Consider the following 25,999-nt stretch of genomic DNA (forward strand, 5'->3'; position numbering starts at 1 on the left):
AATCGAAGTAGAAATTAAGCAATTGATGCCCAAATGTCCAAAATCGAAGAAAATCGAAATGGAAATGGGGAAATCGAACTAGTGAGAGACACATATGAAAGAGGTAGTCAATTGTCAGTTGTCACCCTTTAGATTGGGTTTCATGAAAGCTTATCTTTGAGATGATCTTCAATTTGGAAAATGCTCTTGCTATATGCAGTAATAGTTATATATACTTGATTAATTATAAGAAGTAAATTTGAGAAAGACTATTCGGAGAACTTAATATTGAAATGGCTTAATTTGTGGCATCATTTTATGTGTACGCTTAGAAGAGACAGCTATCAGTATCAGTATAGAATTTCGAATGATATTGATAGTTCCTTCTTCTTGGTTCACATGTTAACTTCGACTCCAGTCCACAACAGAGGATGCCACATGGGCAACGCGCATGGCTACCCATTCGTATGCTCCCTCGAGTGAACTTCGCTCTTCGCTGATCCTTTTGTCCGAACTGCGGGTAGGAGAGCTCACGCTATCCACCAGCACAAAAGTACAGCGGCCACCGACCCCACTGGAAGGTCCAGGTCTGTTTCCGGCTGAAGTTTTTTGTTGGCATCTCAGAGGTAGAAAGCATAAATCATGGGGAGTTTAGAAAGCATAAATCATGGGGCGTTCATACTGCTGTCGTCTGCCTTATTTACCTGAAGAAATAAAACATACTTCTCTGCTCTCTCCATTATTTCCCGATACTGTAGAAAAATGCGAGCTCAAACGGGCTTTAGTGATGTTGAAGAATCCTCAAATGAATTCCTACTACCGCCTAGAGGACCGGGAGGTTCAAGCCAAGCTGCAGGAGAGGTATTGTTAGAATTCTTCTCCTTGTCATTGCATTGCAATTTTTGAAATTCATTTAGCAGAGGAAAAATTGTCATAGAATTATGTCTGAAATTGTGGTACTATATTTTATGGTCGTGTGATCTCTTTTTAGTAGGTTCGATAATAACTTTTGAGTTTCATTATTTAAGCAAAACCGATGCTTCTCTTGGTTTTATGACTATGAGAAATGGAAGGAAGACTTTTATCTTTTTTTGTTTTCAATGTCGCGCATGATTCTACTGCAAAATCAAGTAATTTCATATGTAAAATTGGCTTTTTTTTCGTATTGATTGCATAATGGTTTTCATGGCGATGAATATGGACAAATGAAAAAGAAAAAAACAGCAGGAAATCTGCATGAGTTAGCAACTGGTAGCGATCTTCTATATCGTCTTTATTGGACTTTATTATTATTATTATTATTATTATTATTATTATTATTATTACTATTATTATTATAGTTATTTATTTTTTTGTAATTGTTGCATTTCACTGCTTATAGTTAATTATTGTGCTTTTTTCTTTTAATTGAGTGAGGAATGCTCAAGTAGGAAGCTGAGTATCCAATATAAATTAGAGGGCAGGTCTATGATTCATCAGCAGAGGCCCTAAAGAGTCCCGGAAGAACAAAACTGTGGAAGAGATTACTTATGTTGTTACTACTTTGTAAAGGTTTAGGAAGTCCACTTATGTGACATGTTTTGAGCTGGAAGTCCTAACTACACACAGAATGTGACAAGCGGGCACGTTAAGCGTTGGGAATAAGTTTCACAATATTATTTCATGAGCAACATAAATATGTCCTCTCTCTGTGATTCATATGTGCATTTTTGCTAAACTAAGAAGGTTCTGGCACGCTGAATGTAATTTGTTGGAGGAAGATTGTAAATTTTAGAACCAGTAAAAGAATGTGATTAACCTTATATGGATCAGATTTTATGATGGATGCTGAGCCTTGAGGTTGTAAGCATTAACACACTGCGACCTTTTATAGTTGATATACAAAGGCAGTGGATGGGACTTTGTGCCATACTTTATGAAGGAAACATTGTTTTGCACATGGAAGGGGAAGTTTTTGCTACTTGTACTTATTCCAGGTTTTAGTTTTGACACTAGCCTTTGGCAAACTTTTGCAGTCGTATGAGGATGGGTTTGTGGATCAGTATTAAGAATAGCTTATTGGCTAGCCATCAGCCATTTGAGTTGGTCAATTTTTATTAATGGTGTTGAATGTGGTTGTTTTTCTCTTCCTGAAGTCAATTTGCAATTATGCCAAAAGTAATTTCATTAAATAGGAGATGTTTTATTGAAATAGTTCAACAAATCTATATCTTCATATAGTTAGTGAAAGTACTGCTTTCTTTGCTATTGGTTTTGATCTAGTGGGGAGTGTGTGCATTGGATAGAAATTTATAGGCGGGATAGAGGAAATGACCTTGTAAAATACTTCTATATTCTAGGCTAATGAGCAAAGCCGAAGGCCCGCAATAAAAAATCCTCACCTGGAACAATGTGGAAAACGGATAAATCTCTCTCTACAAATACCTAAGAGGCCAATGGGTTTTGCAAACAATGGTAATGTAAAGGTTCCAGTCCATTCCCAAGGGCCTTTAAGCAGCTCCTCTTTGCGTGGTATTTCACAAGTCCACAGCTTTAAGAATGCATCACCAGTAATTAATGAGAGGAGCTCCCTGCTCAATCCTGATGACTGTTTGATACCTGAGAGTGCAAGTCTAGCCACCTATATACGGGCACTCTCTTGGAAAAGAAGTTCATCTTTGCCTGTTACACCCGCATCAACCTTCTCTCCTGCAATTTCAGCCTCTGATAGTACCAGGACGTGTAGGGGCCAACTGCCAGAGCATGTGAGTTTCTTTAGTTTCAATTTCTCATGGAATATAGAGTACTAGGTAAATTTATTTATTTATTTATTTATTTTACCTCTTTATTCAGAAATATTACAATTATTTGTCTTAACCACAACAGAGGCATCAAGTTCAGAAGAGGGTCTCAAGATCATTATCTGTACCATCACGGAATATTGTCATTTTGAGGTCCACGTCATTGACTATACGGAAGGAGCTATCACAAACTGGTATTGTTTATAATTACCAGGGCATGTTTAATTCTTATCAGTGAATTGCTCTTATTAAGTTTATGTGACATCACCAATTTGCCTTTTTTACTGTTTACTCGGCTGCTCTCTACTGCATTATGTTTTGAGCATGAATTAACTTGTTTACTTTCATTATCAGATCAAACAGACCCTGATAATGTAGACGATGAGGATGAAGAAATTCCTGAAGAGGAAGCAATTTGCCGGGTTTGTTTAGATGGGCTCTATGATGGAGGACTCAAAATGCAGTGCAGTTGCAAGGGTGCCTTGCAGCTTATACATGAACAATGTGCAGTGAAATGGTTCAGCATCAAAGGGAATAAGATATGTGATGTCTGTGGCCAAGAGGTTCTCAATTTGCCTGTAACTTTGTTTCGCATGCAGAGCACTCTCCAAAGGGATAATAATAGACAATTGCCCACTATACAGAACTCAAATGCGGAACTAACTAGGTAACAGAACAGGGACTTCCTTTTATCTTTATGATTAATGATATTTGTATTGTCACGTATGTGATTGACAGGGTTCTATTGGGAGCTTCTGTTTCCAGACGATCAGTCACTTGATTACCTAAAATATGGCATGTGCTATGACAAAGCTGCAAGTGCCAGTTCAATGACTGCCTGGAAAAGCTTTGAACATATCCCTCTGGTTTTTAGATTCACTGGAACTGTTCAATTGCATGTTTTTAACTGGTTGGTCTGTCAGCTGGATGTGAGTTATGGAACCCTGTGCAAGGTCCACTTAAAAAAAAAAAAAAAAAAGAACAAAAGAAAAAAAGAAATGAAAAGAAACTAGGCATGGTCTCTTCCTTCAAAAGGAAGGCAGAAGATGTTTTGTATTATTGTTGCATGCTGACCTCTCGTATGGTGAGTCATATCTTTTTTTCTGGTTTCCAGGAGATACCTGATGACATAGGCATGGTGTGTTTTAGTGAAGAGGAGATTTTGAGAAAGTTAGCAACTGTTTGTGTGTCGTAGAAAAAGCAAAAGGATAAGATAATCTAATTATTTTTTACCAATTTTTCTTTTTGGAAACTTCGAAGTTGAGAAAACAATTTCTCTTTTGACCAATTCTCTTGAGTTGTGGATACAACAGAAATAATTGAAGAACTATTGTATGACATTTGCTATTGCATCAGATGCAAAAGGAAATCTTTCATAAGCAACCATACTAAATATTATACAATTTTCTTCCTTTGAGAATAATAAAAATTAATTAATGTGCACTAAATCCACTTAAACAATGTCAATTTTTTTAAATGCTATAGTATTTCGTTATAGGCTTCATATATATTTTTGTTATAATAATTGTTCATTTGACTTAACTGTGTTTTTTCATTTTACTTTTATTTTGATATTGTGTTTCTGAGTGCAAGTTTTGTCTTTCGCTTGCTAATTATGTATATTATATCTTCCTTATCTTTCGCTTTCTCAAAAATATCTTCCTTATCTTTGTAAAATATAAGCAATTTGGATGAAAATATCAATTTTCAATTGTCGGGGTATTTTGTTACTTAAGCTATCTAAATAAGAATATTCCATTTCAATACGTAACTTCGTGTTGTTTTATATTGCCAAAATAGGTAAGGTATACTTTTTTCTTTCCCTGAAACTGGTAAGGTGCACTCAATATGGGCAATTTTGTCATTTCCATTATAAAAAAAAAACTAGAGGCATCTAGTTTCCACACATTTGAGACCCAAAAGTTAGCAAACTGGTTTCATTTTTGTTCACCTTGAATATATACTACTTTTGCGGAGGGTAATTAATGTGACAAATTGTTCCAAGTAGAAAAGGTGGCACCAACACAGGAAGATTCTGGACAAAAGGAAATTAATTTCCCCTTGGGGTTTTTCCCATTGATTCTCTCTGGCACAAACATAGCCTATAGAACTAGGTATAAGCAGGTCCACATTTTTAACTGATGATGAGGTAATAATAATGACACACCTGCTGTGGTGTCTGATTAACTTCCAACAATTGCAAGTGTGTCATTGTTGAGTAACCATGAGAGCATGTTAAATTAGTTTTCTGTGTATTCTCATCTCTGCTGTCAGAACTTTCATGAAAGTAACTTACCATCACCATCCATTCCCGTCCAAGTGGTTTCTTGATTGTATACCTTTGCTGCTGTTATGGTGTGTCCGGAACTATTTAACATATTACCGTTAATTTTTTTGCAATTAAACAGATTGTGTAATACATTTATTTCTCACTGCTTTTCTGCAGAGCATGGCAGGATGTGGTTGTGCTGTTTTTTATTAGTACAATGTGTTACTTCTTTTTTGTGGAGCAGCTTCTGGTATGTTTACCTTCATGACTATGAAAGCAAAAACCTTCAAACAATGTTTTGGTAAAGGAATCCTATAAATTTTCACATGGAAAAAACATAAGAAATAGTCATTTGTTCAGAAAAGGACTAAGTACCCCTTCCATAGTTTCTAAAATCAGTTTTTATGTTAACTAAAGGTTGTATCATTTAGCTGAATTATAAAGGATTTTTTATTCATTTTGCAAGATCAATAGGGAGAGATCTTTGGGTGCTTGTGATTCTAAGAGAGGGAACCGCCACTAGTCTTCTGGGTAAGGGAGAAAGGAAAAAGAGGAACAAAGAAATGGCCTGTGACATCTTATGGCTTTCTTAGTTAGAAGTTATAAACCAAGGGCTGTTTGTTAGTTTTTTACAGCTGGTTCTGTCAATGTTTGTTGTGCAAAAATCATATATCATGTGTCTGAGCATGATAGATTAGAACTGCTTGTGACATGTAGGAAGCCTAGTCTACCAGATTGAAGCTTGTGTTGTGGGTGTTCCATCTATCAAAAATCTCTTGAAAGATTACTTCACCATCCAATTATTGCCTCTATGCTGGGGCTTTAGAGCCTAACTGCACTTTATTTGTGTGAAAAGATGTAAAATAGGAAAAGAGGAGGAAGAAAGAAGAAAGAGAGACAGAGATGAGGAGAAATAGAGCATGTTGAATGACACTCGATGGGGAAAAAGGATCGACCCATTTCTTTTTTATTTCCCACTTAAGTGATTTAAAGTCCGTTTACATAAATACCCCTCATGATTTAGAGCTTTCTATCTCACTAAGTATTCATTTGAATAACATGTAATCTGGACTATAGACAATCTCTTTGTCACTCCTGTACTCCTATAGACTCATATAGAATATATAAAATAACCAAAATACCCCTACTTGACATTTAATACTCCACCTCAAACTGGAGCATATATATCTGGAAGCCCAACTTGATACAGCTTGATACAAAATATTCCAAACTCTAGGTTACCCATTGATTTGATAAATACGACCAAGTTGGTTATTTGACTGAACATAAGGGATAACAACTTCCTTCCTCATCACAACTTCTTGAATGAAGTGGCAGTCAACTTATATGTTTAGTTCGCTTGTGGAACATTGGATTGCTTGTAATAAAAATGGTTGCCTTGTTATCACAATACATGGTCATTGGTTCTATAACAGGTAGGTTCAATCCTGGAGAATAGATTTAATCTACATTAGCGCACTTACTGTATGAGATAGTGCTCTATATTCTGCTTTTGCACTAGAGCATGCCACCACATTTTGGTTCTTACTCTTCTAGCTACCTAAGTTTCAACCAACAAATTCATAGTATCTAGTAGTAGTCTCTTTATCTTGCTTTGACCCTGCATAATTTGCATATGAAAAAACCTCTATCGGCAAATGACCGTGAGACTCAAAAAACAATCCTTTCTCATGGAGATCCTTTTAAGTACTTCAAAATTCTTTGAGCAACTTCTAAATGAATTTTACATGGACAATCTATGAACAGACTCACCATGCATACAACAGACGATATATCGAAATGTGTAGCTGTAGCATAAATCAACTTTCCAACCAACCTCCCATACATTGTTTTACCTTTAAGTTCATCATTGATCTTGTCATGGAGATCATTACCAACCTCTAACTGTGTCTCTTCAGGTTTAGTTCCTAGCAAATCATACTCATGTTGCATATCTATTATGTACTTCCTTTGGATTAAGACACCTCTTGCCTTACTCCCAGCAACTTCTATCTTAGAGATGGATCACAACAGCTTCTAGAAAACCCAAAGGCATTACTACCTAGTTGAACTTATCAAACCATGCTCCAAGAGTTTGTTTGAGTCCATAGATTACATTTTTTTATCTGCACACTTCCCCAGTCTCCCCTTATGCAACATACCTAGGAGGTTGCTCTATATACACTTCTTCTAGGTCACCATAAAAAAAGGTATTCTTAATGTCTAGTTGAAACAAGGGCAATCTGTGATTCACTGCTACGAATACAGAGATTCTGATTGAGGTCAATCTGGCTATAGAGATAGAAAGAGGAGCTTTATGCTATCATTTTCTGAAGATTTCAATCTAGACTAGTAGTAATTTATTGCTAGAGGTCTATTTTAGAAACCTGAGATTAATGCAAAAGTTAATCTCGATGGAGAAGCAACCTGACCATAAATTTGTGGAACAAAAACTAAAAATAGATTGAAACATAAAATCAATATTTTTGAAAGATAGGCCCAAACCCACGCGACCAAGGAAGGCCCACAAGATGGGCTCAATCACATAAGAAGTAGGACTCACCATGATTACCACGAGCTGACATCCTTATCACATAAGTTGGAAGATCAAGAATGACTCACAAAGGCATCTTTATCTTATGGTCACGTCCAAGAAGAGTTATAGTTTGAGTTATGTTTGTCTTTTGTCTATATTGAGTTATTTAATTATGTTAGGACTTATCTTTAAGTGTTAGAGTTTAGGTGTAATTGGGACGAAGGTAGTTTTATTTTAAATGGACTCTACTACCTCCCTCTATTATAAATAGAGGTTCATGTACTCTGATTATAATAAGTTAATGAAGTCAATGAAGTATTTCTCTTTTCCATAAATTCAACATGGTATCAGAGCAGGTTCTGTGAGTTGACTTGGTCAACCCACAGAGATAATGAGATCCTTTTCTCTAAACCCTAAACCGTAAGTCTAGGTTCGTTGTAATTTTTTTTAGTCCCTACACCCATAGTTTTATTTGCGTTTTTCACCTCTATACTGAGATTTTCATATTGCAAATTATATATTGACGGAAAGATATTTGAGTCTACTCCAAGGAAAAAATGATTTTTTTCATATTGGAGTTATCTACAAAGAGAAATCGATATTTGAATTAGCAAAGGTCAGATTGCGAAAGACGTTCGAGCAGTAGTTGAAAGCTTCAACTTTCGAGGTATTTTATGCTCTCAAGAACGATACTTTATATGGATATATATATAAAGAAATATATGTAAGTCTTTTCTCTTACATATTCAATCAATTTTCAATCGGATTTATGTACAAAGATAAATTGATATTAGAAGCAGCGAAGGTCAGATTGAAAAAAAAGTTTGAGCAGCAGCAGAAAGCTTCGACTTCCGAGGTATTTTATGCTATCAAGAACGAGACTTTAAATGGAAAATTATATATCAAAAGAAAGATTTGTAACTCTATTTTTTTTACCTATTCAACCAATTCCCGATCTGATATTTTTATAAGGAAATATTGATCTTGGAAGAGTCAATGGTCATGCTGGAAGAAAAAAGAGAAACAATGCTTAGTTCGTCCAGATGACAGAGACCAAAATCTATCAAATTATTTATCTTCTGATAATTATATTTTATGAAGAGAAGTTATACTTGGATGAAAGGTATTTAAGTCTAGTTTTAGACGAAGAAAATTTTATGTCAATCAGATCTATATTTAAAGATATATTCGCATTGGAAGAATCAAAGGTCAGGCTGGTATTCTATTGCATTGAAAAATCCAAATTTAAGCCCATTGTTTTATGTCACTTTTTGAGTTGATATATTAGGAAAATATCTCACTTCTCCCTGGTTTGAGGGCTTATTTATACATCTCCGTTATTTGGGCTTATTGTTATATCTATGATATTTGGTTCAAGCTAGGATCACTGCCATTACCTCCTGGCTTGAGAGAGAGAAGTAGAAGAAGTACAAGGAAGAGGTATTTTATTCCATATGTTGTGGATAAGTTTTATGTAACCAAAATATTCAAGAAAGGGGGAGCACAAAAGATGAAGCTTATGCATCTAAGAAAAAATATTTATATCGGATTATGATTATTTCATGGGTCCTTCTACAAGGTTCATTATTTTGGTTCATGTTATATGTGTTGGAAGATGGTCGTTACATTACAACTGCTGTTATTATGTCTCTTTGGATGAGACATTATTATTGAAGAAGAGGTGGCCTCAGTACCTTTTCTCATATCATAATTTATTTGATTCTAAAAAATATCACGGTTGGGACACCATGAGAGTCGGTGTCAGGATTGGGACACCATTATAAATAAACCACTACTCCCTTGTAATGGTTTTTATTATTCCTACCACTTGAGAGTCGTTGTCTTGTCGAGGGACACGGTAGTGGACACTTCAGAGCAATGCCGATAGACACACTACCTACAGAAGACGGAGTGTGCCCTACATCCAGCATTAGGACTGGAGTATAGAGCATTGTCTTACCGGCTAGGAGTGATTTTTACTCTCATTTATATTATGCCAGCAAGGCTTCATGGAAAGATGCAACAGCGTGAGGGGGAGTGTTGGAAGATGAAGGCATATTAGAAGATGTGTCATTTTATACAAAAAGATTCTACACATCATTTGTAGCAAACTGGGAGTTCATGTTGTTCTCTCAACCCCAGCTTGAGGGGAAGTGTTGGAAGATAGGCCCGAGCCCACACTACCAAGGAAGGCCCACAAGATGGCCCAAGCACAAAAGAAGTAGGACCCACCATGATTACCACGAGCTGACATCCTTATCACATAAGTTTGAATATCAAGGACTCACAAATGCATCTTTATCTTATGGTCACATCCTAGAAGAGTTCTAGTTTGAGTTATGTTTGTCTTTTATCTATATTGAGTTATTTAATTATGTTAGGGCTTATCATTTAAGTGTTAGAGTTTGGGTGTAGTTGGGACGAATGTAGTTTTATTTTAATTAGACTCTACTACCTTCCTCTATTATAAATAAAGGTTCATGTACTCTAATTATAATAAGTTAATGAAGTCAATTAAGTATTTCTCTTTTTCATAAATTCAACAAAATTTACAATATCAGGGGGAGAATTATGAATGAAAACATTATAATCATGGAATTTATGGCTGAATTCAAATAACAAACGAAATCAGGGATTAGAAGTGACTGAAATGCTTTAACAAAACTTTCGAGACCTATTTTAATAAAAAGCAGAAGTACATGAATGAAAGAAAGAATACATACAAAATTAGTGTTTAATATCAAAAGAAGATATGCCTAACATGTAAGAATAGAAGCAGGGGTGATTAACTTCTTTTTATAATTTAATGAATTTAATATTTGTAGATCGACAATCTGCAGTGAGACTACAAAACCAATAATTGATTTTACAAAAAACAGAACCTTGTTTTTTTATTTTTTTGGTACTTTGTGATTCAAGTTCTACATGAGAAAGGAACAATGGACGAAGAGAATTTGAAAGTGAGTGATATGAGAGGATATGGAGAGAGAAGATATAAACAAAAAGAATTAGCTGTTTCTTTTTCTCCAATGCCCTTTCTTTTCATCTGTTTCTTTGTTTCCTTCTCCACCTCTAGAGAAAGGAAAAAAATGAACATGGATCAGATGTAAAGTTGATGCCATGTATTTCTAAGAAACAAGAAGGAGAGGATGAATAGAAGAAAACGGAGAACAAGAGCCATCAACTTGGTGAACCAGGCTTCCCGTGCTCAGCCATCTTCTTGTTCGATTTTTATAAAAAAAATCGAGTACTTCCTGATTATGGACTTCAACATTAGAAGGGATGCTAATGACTTCAAGCTTGAGTCAATCAGCCAACCAACTTCTGAACCTAATTGAGCATATTATTTTAGTGGCCGAGTGTCTGAATCTGTTGTTTGGAAATGGACATTCTCTAGGCAGTTTTCAGTGTTTGCTTGCTAAGCTAGGCTTACATATAGGTACTTCCCAATATATGTAATGCTGCTTGAGCATGGAAGTAGGGGTGGCTTCGAACCGAGCCGGTTCGCGAGTGGCTCGAGCTCGGCTCGGTTCGATTCGGTATACCTGGATCTCGAATTGAGTTCGAGATCCGGGATTGGCTCGTTTAAATTAATGAGCCGAACTCGACTGAATCAAGGTTCGGCTTGAAAGTTTGCAAGCCTGCTCGCCGGCCGCCTCTGTCGCCGTCGGTTCGATTTCTTCCTCCCCTCGTCTTTCTTCGCCTCTGTTTCTGTTGCCGTTGCAATCGTCATCCCCGATGATAGGTCCTCGCCAGGGCGGCTAACCTCCTTCCCTTCGCGTCGTCTCAGCGGAAAACTAGAACCAAAGATACCAAAGTTAAGGACCACCCACCCCCCCCCCCCCCCCCCCCCCCCCACGAAGACGATTTCACACGTGCGGTTTCTCACGTGCAAGATCATAAAGTGAAAGAAAAAAAAACATTTTCTTAAACTCTCCTTCCTCATGGCTCTTGAAGAAATTGAATATACATTTGAGTAGAAATAAGTTTCTAGGGACTATTAGTGTCTCATGTTTTTTGTAAACATTTTTCTAATTAAAAATTCTTATTAAAAAAATCATATAATTTTCTAAGTAAGATTTTCCTACCAAGATGGGCTAGAAAACTGTATAGAAAATTTTTTAATAAGTATTTGATAGTTGATGTTGTAATACTTTTAGCATGAGGAAATTTTCATAACAATTTTGTGTTTGACATTCTATTTGATTAGAAATTTATTGATAAGTATAGTAATATATTAGATTGATTATTAATTTTTATTTATTTCCCTAAAAGAGGCAATAAGAGGTCCATTTAATTTCCTAAGAAAATTTTAAAATATTTCTTGTAATTTTCTAATAAGTCACTAATAGTAATATGATTTTATTTAAAGGTTTTTTTGGAAATAAGTATCATAGGAAAAACATTTCTAGTTTTTCCTAGAATATAAATTTTCAACCATGGGCACTATGGAGGCCATAGTAAATTTATGGCCAGATTCAAAAATAACAAAATAAGCTGGACAACATTTGGAGTAAAAAAATTAATATTGGTGCGTTCTAATCTATTATTGAAATTCAATCCTGAACCTTCCCTATCATTCTTTTTTTTTAAATGTATGCATAATTTTATATATAATTTATTTGACATATATTTTATATAGAGTATTAAATGTAAGTTAAGGTCGAACTCGACTAGCGCTCGAGCTCAAACTTGGTTAAAATTATTAGGCTCGAGGCTAGGGTCGGCTCGAGCTCGAGTTCGAAATATTTAAATCAATCTCGGCTTGAACAAGGTTTGGACTCAGCTGGATTCGATGTCATCCTTATGCCCAATTTTAAGTAGAGGTCATTCCCAATTTTATGTAAAATGTATGCATAATTTTATATACAATTTATTTGACATGTATTTTTTGAAAAGTTTTATATGTATGTTGGAGCACGAACTCGAGACATGTATTTTTTGAAAAGTTTTAAATGAATGTTGAAGCTCGAGCTTAGTTAAAATTATTAAACTCAAGTTCGATAACAATTTTAGGCTCGGCTCGATGCCACCCCTACATGGAAGGCTCTTGGTCCCCCTAAAGTCCTTTTTTATCTGGTTTGCCTGCATGGAAAGATTTTGATGACTGACCAGCTCTGCAAGTGCCAATGCAATTCTGAGGCAGGCTAATGAGACCATTGACCATATTCTATTAAAATGTGGTACAATAGATCAGGTATGGAACGACTATGATCTAGTATGGTCAACTATGATGTTGTGATCAATGTCTGGCCATGCCCATCACTTGGGTTCTCAAGACTTTTTTGAGGCTCTCTGTTGCAGTGGTGGCTTGGAATCTTTGGATTGCAAGGAATGATCTTACATATGCAAACACTCTCAAATCTCTGGAAGAATTATTGCAACCAGCATTAGATCAGTTCTTTTCTGGTCTAATCTATTGAAAGACCTAAGTCAAGTTTCAGGTCATCTCCTCATAAGAAACTGGAGATTTTATGCTATTTTGAAAGGCCCCAGATATTCAGAAGTGATCCAGTGGTCTCCCCCACCCGTGGGTACCATGAAAAACTGATTTTTGTGGCTGTTCCCTCAGTAAGCCTGGTATGGCTGGGTTGCTGGCATTTTCAGAGATGCTTTTGGCTATGCCTTCCTTAGTTCTTGCTTATTCTGGGTTAATTACCGTCAAAGACTCTCTGAAAGGAGAAATGTTGGCCTTGCTCCATGGTTGAAAGATCCATATGGACAATTTTACTGACTCTGAATTGCAGGAAAACGTTCAGAACACTTCAAACTCTTTTTTCTTTTCAATGATATCCGACGACCAAGACAATTCCCGTGAAACTCTTTCATTTCATAGAAGTTCATTCTTAGTCTTACGAAGAAAATAGCATTTCCTATTGATTTGTCCCCTGGACTCGACCTATTCTGATTCTGAGGGAGTTTTAAGGTGGTAATTGGTTGGACAGAGAGTGCTTAGGAAGTTGAGCTTTGATAATCTGGTGTCAGAAATTAGAGGCACTACACAGGGCTTTGCTATCTCTTGGTCTCACTCTCCCAAATCAGCTAGGAGTCGCAGATTCCTTGGCTAAAGAGGGATTGCAATGTCTATAGCTTGTTCACAATTTGTGCATGAATGTACATAAGCCTATAACTGTATTTGGATAAAATGCATTTAAAAATTTCTTATAAGTTAGTGTAAATTCAATATGTGAGATGTTACATTCAATATGTGTAAATTGAAAACTCATATCACTGAACATTCTGAATGTCTTTTGAGCTTTAACTGTTTGTTCTTACTCTTCATTTGCAGGTTGATGACATGAAATCAAATGCAGTCAAGATTGCCCTAACATCTTCCTTCATCCTGGCCAGTTTGGCGTCAATTCTTTCAATCATCTTAGGTATAAAATCAAGGATAGAATATTAGTAAAAAACTATTGGGTGATCAGTAGAGTAAGTTTGGTGTTTGTTATTGCAGCACGTAGAGATTATATTTGGGCTTATTCAGCATTTCAATTTGCGCTTGTCACAATATCACTACATATCTTTTATGTGAGGGTGAGTATCTACGTCTTTCTAATATTATATTTACATAAACTTTTCGTTATACAATTTTATTTAGTGATGTCGCAATTAGACCGAGCTGTACCTTTCATTTGCCACTGGATAACCAACTTCTATTGTCTCAATTGACTTGAAACTTTTTTCTTTTGCAGCTTCATTTGAGCGCAGTAAACGCTCTATTGATGGCTGCCGCAGCTGGTTTTAGTATTGCCTTCATCATCAATTCACTGTGTTTTTTTACTTTTGGGTGGAGATCTGAGATGTTTGATGCTCGGTTTGACTCGAATCCAGTTTAACAAAATGCATACATACATGGGGACATAAAATAGAGAGAGAGAGAGAGAGAGAGAGAGAGAGAGAGAGTTCATATAATAATATTTTACTGTTGTTACAATTATTATGAATATTTCTAGAGAAATTTCTAAATACAGTCATATCCAGAGTGTAAGTCCTGCAGGAAAGCTGATCTGATTGATGATTTTCTACCAGTAAGGCGATGGGCTGTATGTTAGTTTCATTTTTTAGGCTTGATGCTGTTTTCTGAGAGTAGACTGATTTTCCGGCTAGCCGTTTCTTGATAACTTTCCAACCGAGGTGATAGATGCAAAGGCAAAACTGGATTTCCTTCTCGTTTAGCTCCATTCTAGACTACAACATCCATACCAGAACAAAAAGAGATTCATGGAAAAAGATACAAGATGTAAAGAGAAGAGAAAGGATTCACGATTTGTCCCGGACAATCACTTTTTTTTTGTAATCTCTTGGGTTCAAGTTCATGGCAAACAATACAACATGCTTTCTAGAGAGAAACGGGGAGAAGAACTAATTCAAGTTAATTACAAGAATTCTCTAGATAATAACTCCAAACCAAATTGTTCGATTTTTCCACTTAAAAGAGTTTAAGAGAAAAAATAAGATTTTCATTTCCTTTTAGCTGCTTAACACATCTAATTGCTGCAAAACAGTGACAAATTCAGACTTCACATAGCCTAGTGAAAAAATCCAATGAAGAAACTTAAAAATACACGAACAATTTTCACCCACCTTGAAAGCAAGATCATTTCAGGGCTCTCTAGTAAAGAAGAACACTAATACAGATTCGCGGGCTTTAATGCTCTAATTCTTACAGAAGCTAAGAACCAAGAATGCCTCATTATAAGACTATAAGATGAATTGACATTGGCATATATCGTAATCTAACTTGCACATGAAATTATACTATTCCTTACCGTCAGGAAAATCACATAAATAAGTTTACGAACTCACAGAAGAACAGCATTAAACAGAAGCATGGTTTATAATCAACTCCCAACAACATAATAGAAAAAAAGGGAGGAATCAAAACCACTGATCGTTGTTTTCCCTAATCGATCTCTTGCAGTGAGGGTGCTCCTGCAGCAACTTCCTCCGCTGATAACTTGCCCTTGCCTTTGTCAGAAGCCCGACCCTTGGCCTTCCGCTCAATTAGCGCCTTCCGATCCTTGTCGAGCTTGAGCTTTGTGATAATGACGTTCGAAGGGTGGATGCCAACGTTGACGCTAGAACCATTTACTTTCTCGCGGGTGATCCTCTCGACGTGGATCACCCACCTCCGACGGTAAACCTGAACGACCTTTCCCTCACGCCCTTTGAAGGTTCCGCGCACCACCTGGACTTCGTCGTCCTTGCGAACGGGCACGGATCTGACGTTGTACTTGTTGCGGAGATCAGCGGAGAGTGGTGCGCTCATCAAGATCCGGCGAACGCTGGATGGGGCCGAGAAGTGAGCCTTCCGGCACTTACGGCGGGAGCTGGTAACTCTGGGGTTCTTCTTCATGGTTGCTGCTGCTCCTGCGAAACGGAGACTCGTCCCCCTATTTCTCGCGAGCGAACTCCTGGCTAGGGTTTGAAGACGCCGAAATTTTATAAATTGTTTGATGGAGAAGAAGTTAGGGTTCGGAGTCGATGGGCCCAATTACCCTTATGAGTCGCTTTCTGTGTCTTAAAACAAAGTTCTAAAAAACCAATACGGTGAAATGACCGGGTTCCGTTGAACCCGGGCCAAACTGGGTTTAACTAGTATTTGACCCAATATAATGTATTATTATATGATAATTTTTTTAAAAAATAAAAATATCTTTAGAACAGCTTCACCCAATAAGGGTAAGGGAAGGACCATTGCCCTCATTTTTATTTTTTTATTTTTTATTTTTTGCCATAGAAGAGGCCTACCTTACCATGATGTTATCACATGATAACAAGAAAGGTTTTTGGATGAAGGAAAACCCTCTTCCTCTCTCTCTTATTCTATAAGAATAGAAAGGAGGGAGGGAAAAGGGTCATTGCCCCCTTTCTTATATGCCCATGGGGATAATTGAGAGGGCAACAACTCCTTGCCATTGCCAAAATAGGGAGCCCCTTCTTTGCTTGTGTCATGTTGGGGGAGAGCATCCTGGCTAACTGAAGTCAAGCTAAGTCAACTCGATTTAAAATACACACATAAACAATACTAGATGAGGATTAAACTATTATATTACCCTAAAAAAGATGTAAACAGGTAATAAGTACAAAAATAGGTGTTATCAGTATTCTATTCTATTTGGTAAACAATATGAAAGTAAATGGTAGCCTTGAACCACTAACTAAAATGGCAAGCAACTTTATCCTTTGACTTAGATACTATTGGATAAGTAAAATAGTTGAATATGTAAACATGGTAAAATTGCCAACCACATTTGTAGCCACTGTCCTATCACAACATGTCATATGTGAAATTTCATGAATGTATTAGGAGAAGAAAGAGAACTTGAGAGGAGAAAAAGAAGGGTCGAGAAAAGTCTTACGTTCAATTATGGAAGAGGATAAATTAGGGTTCCCACTTCTCACGTATTTATAAATAAAATAGAGATAACACACTAACACTCTTGCTCCCTTTACACCCTTAGAAATAATATTTTGTATGAAAATACTTTCCTAGAAATCGATGTAAACACAAATTACATATTTTAATATTCGCCTTCAAGTTGGAGTTTCTAACTAAATCTTATTACATATCATCTCAAAATAAAAAATCATAAAAAATTTCTATACATAGGTCTTCAATGTTTTCAATGAACCAATGAGCTCTTAAATTTTCAAATTCAACTTGATCTTCCACTTCAACTTGTACTTGACCCATGTTAAAAGACACCCATGTGTGTAGGGGTAGCATAGCTAGTAAATAAGGAGAATTTCTATAAAGGTGATATAGAATTTTAATTATGCAAGTCGGTGTATGCCCTCTTACGTCCTTTTCTTTTGTAAGCATGTTGCCCTAAGGGCATTGTAGTCATTGTAAACACCTTTACACAACTATAAAAATAGCCTCAACGCATGGGGTAGATCATTCAAGCCTTTTCCTCTTGGCTCGAATTCGTCTTTACACCTCTTTTTTTTTTGTCTTCTTTCTCTCCCTTAGTTTCTTCTCTCCTCTCTCCCAAGAACTAGAATTCCTTTTTCTCTTCTTCCCTTGAGATCTCTTGTGTTTATGTGTTGGCTCTAGAAATCAACCACCCCTTCTCAAAATCTATGTCTTGGAAAAACTTGACTTTGAGGTCACCAACTTTTATAAAAAAATTGACCACCTCTAGGAAGACTTCATTGTAGGCTCTTCCAGATACCTTCTTCATTGTGGTTTCAGCTTTCAATAATGTATATTAGAAAAAAATATCACTTCTAGGAAAGTTTCCCTTAGTTTCTTTTGTCCTCTTTCCTGAGAGTTAGAGTTCATCTCTTCTCACCTTCCCTTGAAATATCTTGTGTTTATGTGTTGGCCCTAGAAATCAACATAGTATCCAAGCAGACAAAAAATTGACATGGAAAAGGAGAATAAGATGGAGAAGAAATAGAGGAAGAAAAAGAAGAAAAAAAAATAGGAGTTTCTCATTTTCCCCTTCTTTCCCAATTCCTATTTTCACTGTATTTTGCACTCTCTTAAAATAATTTTCATTTATATAAAATTATATGCATTTGGAAGGATCTTTGAGTCTAGTTTCTAACCCAAAAATAATTGTTGGAATTGGATTTTTTTACAAAGAGAAATCAAAATATGAAGCAACAAAGGTCACCCAACAGAAAAGTTTTGAGTAGCAACAAAAAACATCAAATTTCTATAAACATTTTGTACCAAGATAACTAAAAATTTATATTGAGAATTATATCTCAAAAGAAATCTCTATAAGTCTACTTTCTATCCTAATATACTGTTTCTCAATCCGATATTTTTAGAGAAAGTTAACCAAATTGGAGAAATCAGAGGTCATGCTGGTAGTCTTTTGCATGCAAAAAATCCGAATTTAAGCCAATTTTTTCCTTCACTTTTTCAATTATTAATGTTGGTTAAGTTTCCTATTGTTTTCAATCTCTAGTTAATATTTTACCAACTCGAGTATTTTTCGTTCCTTAAAATTTTTATTTCTTTGATTTCGCATTACATTAGTTTCCATAAGAGAAGTCTTTCCTTATATGAGTTTAATTTATTTTTTAATAAAGTATGAAATTTTTGAATTAGAAAGTCTTGTTTCCCCATTCTAAATTCCGAATATTAATGTCCTAAATATCTCTTATTCTAGAATTTATCTCTTGAATATTTTCTTTCCAAATTGGTCAATCGTGTTAAAAAGAAATTGTCTTATATGAGAATTAGAAAGTTTCCATTATTATGTTCCATCTAAAAAATAATAATTGGAGATTTTTTAAAGTTTCTTCAATCATCATGTTCATAAAGGAATTATTCTTTGAGGTCATACTTCGTCAAACTTGTTCGTGATTTTTACAATTTTACAGTTACTATCTCTTTTTATTTGATTTGGTGGTTATTTCCTCTTCCTTTAATCCCCCATTACTCTTTTTACTCAGTTGCCTTTCTCCTTCTGTCCTTTTCTCACTCTTGTTTACCCTCTTAGGCCAACCCCTTGGGGACGTTGCTTTGGTTACTCCTCTTTTTATATATGGGACTTTTAAAGTCTATTGAGACTTTTTAATTGGTAGCCTTAATTGGTCAATCGTGTTAAAAAGAAATTGTCTTATATGAGAATTAGAAAGTTTCCATTATTATGTTCCATCTAAAAAATAATAATTGGAGATTTTTTAAAGTTTCTTCAATCATCATGTTCATAAAGGAATTATTCTTTGAGGTCATACTTCGTCAAACTTGTTCGTGATTTTTACAATTTTACAGTTACTATCTCCTTTTATTTGATTTGGTGGTTATTTTCTCTTCCTTTAATCCCCCATTACTCTTTTTACTCAGTTGCCTTTCTCCTTCTGTCCTTTTCTCACTCTTGTTTACCCTCTTAGGCCAACCCCTTGGGGACGTTGCTTTGGTTACTCCTCTTTTTATATATGGGACTTTTAAAGTCTATTGAGACTTTTTAATTGGTAGCCTTAAGTGGGTTTTAATCATCATCCTTTGAGTGATAGGTATTATTACTCTATTTAGTAATTATTATCACTATTTTGTTCAAAATCCTTTGAGGTTGGTTTTGACTTATGCTTTATCACCCGTGTTTGTTACTTTTTGAGAGTGTGTGTCCAATTGAGTACTTATCCTTGTGACACCTTGATGGAGGAGATAATTACTAAAATTTTTATTTATTTCAAGTTGGATCACTTGTTAGGAATTAGACATCCTAATTCCAAACTAACGAGAGCAATAATAATAATCACGGGAGAAAGGTAAAGCAAGCATGAGAACAAACAAGATTTATACAGGTTCACCTCAAGATCAGACTATGTCCTGTCTTTCGCCGCTGCAGTAATCCATTATGAAGATGAAATAGTTTATAAGAGAAATCTCACACATTTACAAGTGTTTTTCTCGAACCTCTCTCACGGGGCCGCAACTCAAGAAGCTCTTTCGAATGATGATTAAACCCTAATAGCGACACCCCCCCACAATTATAAAGAGAGAACTAGGGCAACCAGATTACAAGTATAAAATCCCCAAACTACCCTTAATGAGATAGCAGTCAATATATCGTGGATATGATGAGTGGGGCTCCCCGCCCCCCTTCCAACCCCCACGACAACTGTACCGCGAAGGTCAACCGACGTACCAACTCAGCGTAAGGCGCTGATTAGGCTCCACAACTTAACATCACTGCCATTACTTCCCAGCATGAGAGGGAGAATAGAAGGAAAAGTATGAAGGATGAGATTGGAAGTTGAGTGTTATAGTGGTTGTGCCTCCTTCCGAACTGAAATATAGGTGTTGCTATCATTTGAGAAGAAGTATAATCTACAATGAAGAATTCCACGTGTTGTGGTAATCGAATTTTATATGACTAGAATATCCAAGTAAGAGGGAGAACAAGATGTGAACAAGATGAAAACTACAAGCAAAATGTGAACAAGAGCTAGATGAATGAAAGCAAGACAATCAAAATTTCTTTTTCAAACACACAAGTTTCTTGACCAAGATTATTTGCAAAGTGAAGTTACAAACACTAGCTTGAGGGGGAGTGTTAAAAGTCACCCGTGTGTGTAGGAGAGGCATGGGTAGTAAATAAAAAGAATTTTCATAGAGTTGGCGTAGTATTGTAATTATTCAAGCTAGTGCATGTCCTCTTATGTTTTTTTTTATTTTGAAGTATGTAGTCCTAAGGGCATTGTAATCATTACAAACACCTTCCCATAACAATAAATACAGACTCAAGGCACGGGGTAGAGCATTCAAGCCTCTTCCTCTTGGCTCAAATACGTCCTTATTTCTCTTTCTCTTTTCCTTTGCATTCTCTCCCTTAGTTTCTTTTGTCCTCACTCCCAAGAGCTAGAGTTCCTCTCTTCTCTCCTTCCTTTGAGATCTCTGATATTTATGTATTGGCCCTAGAAATCAACAACCCCTTCTCAAATATGAGAAAAAAAATCACTTCTAGACACTTGAAAAAAGTCTAAACACCAACAACCCTAGGTCAAAGAAGAGTTTAGAGACACCAGCCTACCCACTCTTAAGGGTAGCACTACATTCACCACTTTTAAGAATGCAAAACAATCAACTCAACTCAAGTTCGATTTGTTCATACTTTTGCTCCACCAGGTAATGGGTTTGACATTCCTCTGAAGTGATGAAAAAGCATAATTGATTAAAGAAGTACAACTTATGGTTCCACAACCTACCCTTGAACTAAAACTCAAATGGTGCTCTTTTGTAAGACAAATCCTTAAAATATTCACCCTACTGTGAGTGTGGACAAGAAGAGAACAAAAAAGTGTTTTTTTTTTCACCAAAGAGAACCATAAAGAAATGAAACTGTAATTGACTTAAACTCAAGATTTTCATATCCAAAAGCTAGTGACTTTCACCAGATAACAAACTTAGAAGCTTCAAAAAAAAAAAAAAAAACCAATGAGAATTAAGTTTAAAAAAAAAAATTGGAAGAGAGGAATTCCAAGACCAAGCATAGCACCTCACTTGAGGTTCACACCAACAACATGTGAGGTTGACACATACACTTCACAAGACCAAGTTGGGCAAAGACAACAATCACATAACCATTGTTTTTGTAGTGAAATTCTTCAATTCTCACACTTCCAAAAACCATTCCAGCACCCTGCTCCACTTTAAACAAGATTGTAGCTATTGTGGGACCACCAACTAGAATTAATGAACTTTGTTGTTAGAACACATAATTTCTATTTTAATTAAACTAGGAAACATGCAGCAACAATTTGAATGTTTCCTAATTCCACCTCCACTATTATACTTCATCCAAAATGCTCCACCCACAAGACCAATATATTAGGTTTCACGCAACCACGTGAAGTAGAAAAGGAAACCAAAGAGACCTCCTTGAATTGGGAATAGAAACAAGAAGCACTTGAATCTCATACTCAAATTGTAATAAGTGTTTGTTTCTAATTTAAACTCTAGTTTTCTCAAAGGTAAAAAAATGAAAGCATGTGTTTGTATTTGGACAAAGACTTATAAAGATTTATTTAGTATATGGACAAAGACTACAATTAGTTTTTCACTGTTTGCCGACAACAAAGACAACAAAAAGTGTAGTTTGAACATATGCTACTAATAGTTTTATTAATGTATTTAGATAGTAAACATCCCATACAAATTTACATGATCTATGCTAAGAGTTTGAGCCAAGAGATTGAAGGTTTCATATGCCGATTCAAGACGTGGAGCTAAAAGTCAAAAGAATGATGTTGTGAAGAAGACAAGGGAAGTGGAAAGCCTTTAAATATGTAAAGAACCTATGCCTTTTATGTAAAAAATGAGATTTTCCACCAAAAATCGTACTGAGCTTATTCTTTAAACTTTAAAGACAATCCAAGTGGAGCACATAGGCTCGAATCACCAAAATAAAGTTAGAGCAGACAATGACATGTTAAGAGAAAATAATCAACTTGTAAATTTTGCCCTTGAGTAGACTAAAGGTCACCTTAAGTCAGCAAGAGTTGGTGGTCTTTTTTTTTTTTTCTCTCAGGTGGACCTCAAATTCACCTGAGGTTAGTTTAGCTAGCTTGTAGGTCTACCTTCAATTGACTCAAGTTGATCTCTAGTCAAACAAACATTTTGAGGATGAGTTTTTAGCCTATTTTTGGGGACCTCTAGTTCACTTGACTTGCCAACTATTAAAAATTGGCTAGTTGATTTTTGGGTCTATAGATAACCCCTAACTACAACCTTTTGGAAAAGAAAAATAAGAACCATCCTCCCAGGAACTTACTCTTGCAATTTTTCAAAAAAATATATTATGTTCATACTTGCAAAAACAAATCCATAGTACTCATAGGATTTGTTAGGTCTTGAAGACCACAAATTTGGGGGAGGGATGTATCGGTAAGTGTAAAACTATTGATAATTCAAATATTTTTCTTAAGTGTTGAGTGTAACTACTTAGCTTGAAAAATTCTATTTCCAAGTTGATTTTACAATTCAAGTATGATGCAAATTAAGAAACGAACAATGTGACAACAAGTTCACAATGATTTTTATAGTGATTCACAAACCAAACTTGGATTTTCAATCCACTCCTGAAGTATTTGTACCTTGGAGTTGACTTCAATAACTCTAAAGGCAAACAACACTTATGACTTAAGGCCACTTAGACCAACTTACAACAATAAGTCTTCCTCTATTACTTCATTGGTGCACAAGCCAAGTTACAACAATGCCCATAAAGGGACTTTATTCAATTGGCTTTGTTCCCACAAAAGGATAATAATACCACCCGAGGCTCCACAAGTCTAGAGAATTTTATGTTGGACCAATGGTACAATCATATTGATCTCCATTATTTTGATTATAACAAAATGGATAACTTGAAAGTGTGTTACTAACGGTGTTATCTATGTATTTTAGACATATGCCTTCTAGTATAAATATTACGAGTTTTATGGGAAAAGGTCAAAACCAAATAATGAACAATCAAGTTACCAAGTCTAGTTGCAAAAAAACAATACATTGGAGATTTTTGTTGTGAGGAAGAACTTACACAAAAAAGAAGATTTAAGACTTGAAGACTAGAGTCAAAGACAAATAGAAAATCTCAACATGTAAGTAGATAGCCAACCAAACTTCGATTCTTAAGCACATCTCTGTGATGGATCTTTAGGGTATGAAACATTTCAAAACTATGTTCTAATCGAATATATATAAATATTTTACAATGGTAAATCGCTTAGAATAACCTATATCATGCTTAATGTCAAAATAGTACACTGACATATGACATGATCAATCAACTTATAGGGGCCTGGTCGATCATTTTGAATGCATTCTAGCATAAATTATAAAGCATGATTGATCATATAGAATGTTGCCATAGAAACAGAAGATATAGACACAAGGAAATGACAATAAGATGGAGATAACCGATGAGTTGATAAAATATTGGAGATGGGGTGAGAGGTAGATGGTCGTGTGCAAGACCTAGGCTCTTTTCAAAGAGCAATCTATTGAGTATCAAATGGAGGACCAAAAAATGCAAGGAGGAGAAGGAGAACTTGCCTCAAAAGGTTATGGAGACTCCACAAGTGTAGTGTTAGCCAATACTTAAGGGGCTGAAAAGATATATCACAGTGATGAACTATTGAGTCGTCGATCGACACAATGGGCTTAGGAAACTCATTAGCAAGAGAGAAACCAAGTGGGGGTACTAGTGGATGAATAAAAAAATTGTTCTTAAAAAATGTCACATCTCTGGAGACAAATATCTTCTTGAGAGAAAGATTGTAACATACGTATCATTTCTGAATACAAGAGTAACCCAAAAAAATACATTTAATTGTCGTTGAGACCAATTTAGTAGTATGTGGAGATGTAACATGAACAAGTGAGTACACCCAAAGACTCTCAAAGGGAAAACATGTCGTCACCACGTAAGAGGTGGGAGTATGTTATCTTATTATCAAGAACTGAGAAAGGCAACCTAAGAAAACATGTCGTAAGGATAGCATGTGGCCATTAGAAGTGAGGCACATGCATATAGTGTAGAAGAGCTCGGGCAACCTCAACAAGGTGTCTATCCTTTCGTTTAGCCACGCCATTTTGTTGTGGTGTGTAGACATAAGAAGTTTGGTGAATGATTCATTTATTCCTGTAAGAGGATTGAAAGTCTCCTGATATATATTCCTTCGCATTATCTTATTGAAGAACCTTAAGGTGGTATTGAACTGAGTAGAAATCATAGCACAAAAAAGATTTCAAAGTAGGTAATACATTTGATCTATCTTTAAGTAAAAACAACCATGTAACCCGAGAGAAATTATCAAAAAATATAAGAAAATACTTTGAATGAGAAACATTAGAGATGTTCAAGGGTCTCCATAAATCAGTTTGAAATAAAGAAAAAGGAACAATACTTTTAGTTTCACCTCGAGGGAAGTAAGTACTCCATTGGTGTTTACTCAATTGACAAACTTCACAATTCATACTGGAAATAGAATGTAAGGAAGGAAACATATGTTTAAGAGACTGTAAGGATAGATGGTCTAGTTTATTGTGTCATATGTTGAGAGCCAGATGTGGTTGTGAATGCTAGAAAATTGAGATAGTAGAGCCTCCCTTTTTCACGACCTCTACCAATCACCTGTTTCATCTACAGATCCTGAAAAACACAAGAAGTAGGAGAAAAATAAATAGAATAATTAAATATTTTTATTAATTGGTTGACTAATAGAAGATGCAATGGAAATTGGGGAACAAAAAGTACATCTTGTAAGTATAGTGTAGGTGTAGCAAATATGGACCCCACCCCGTGCTATAGAAACAAACTTATCAACCAAAGGAGAGATAGAATTCAAGAGATTACCATTACCTGTCAAGTGCTCAAAGGCCTCAAAATCAATAATCCAGGATGGAAAAGGCGAAGTAGTCGAGATCATACTTGTTATAGTAGTAGTAGTAGTAGTAGTAGAGGGAGAGGCTTTGTTTTGGGTAGGCACCATCATATGTTTTATCTTCTAAAGTACTTCAAAGTCTTCTTCAGAAACAATCTTCTTGACTTTGGGGTTCTCAAGTTTGACCTCATCCTTATCCCCATTAGTTGTGGAGACTTAGTTTGCAATAACCTAATATGGTTTACCATGAATTTTCTAGCATGAGTCAACCAAGTGGTTTGTGCCCCCACATAAAGTACCAATTCGGTTGTCAAGTCTAGTAGAGTTTTGTCTAGCCTTACCACCTTTGCCACGACCACCTTTAGTATTTTTGTCTCGTCCCCTTTTACCTAAACCTCCACCTTTGTTACTAGAGTACATAATCATTAAAGTGTGTGGTGGAGGATTGATTTGGGATGCATATCAATGTAGCCAATATATAATCGAAAGAGTGAAGAGGAGCAGAGCTAAGAATGTGAGATTTAGCTACCTCAAGATATGGTTTAAGAATTTGAGATTTAGCTACCTCAAGATATGGTT

At 35.8% G+C, this 25,999-nt stretch overlaps 2 protein-coding genes across 2 annotated transcripts; one reads left to right on the top strand and one right to left on the bottom strand.

Moving 5' to 3' along the window:
* Positions 1-386: 386 nt before the first annotated feature.
* Positions 387-14,470, top strand: LOC137941161 (uncharacterized). The gene is made up of 8 exons (XM_068786453.1): positions 387-840; positions 2,319-2,723; positions 2,845-2,953; positions 3,114-3,426; positions 5,206-5,278; positions 13,854-13,944; positions 14,022-14,101; positions 14,260-14,470. The coding sequence occupies exons 1-8, from the start codon at positions 742-744 to the stop codon at positions 14,401-14,403; spliced, it is 1,314 nt and encodes a 437-aa protein (XP_068642554.1). The 5' UTR covers positions 387-741; the 3' UTR covers positions 14,404-14,470.
* Positions 14,471-15,072: 602 nt separating this feature from the next.
* LOC137941162 (large ribosomal subunit protein uL24y-like) lies at positions 15,073-16,040 on the bottom strand. The gene has a single exon (XM_068786454.1). The coding sequence runs from the start codon at positions 15,921-15,923 to the stop codon at positions 15,471-15,473; it is 453 nt and encodes a 150-aa protein (XP_068642555.1). The 5' UTR covers positions 15,924-16,040; the 3' UTR covers positions 15,073-15,470.
* Between the last annotated feature and the right edge of the window lie 9,959 nt (positions 16,041-25,999).

This window comes from Aristolochia californica, unplaced genomic scaffold (genome assembly GCF_029961685.1).
Source record: "Aristolochia californica isolate CCGP_79_NKW_82.1479 unplaced genomic scaffold, dmAriCali1.0.hap1 SCAF_9, whole genome shotgun sequence".
NCBI lineage: Eukaryota > Viridiplantae > Streptophyta > Magnoliopsida > Piperales > Aristolochiaceae > Aristolochia > Aristolochia californica.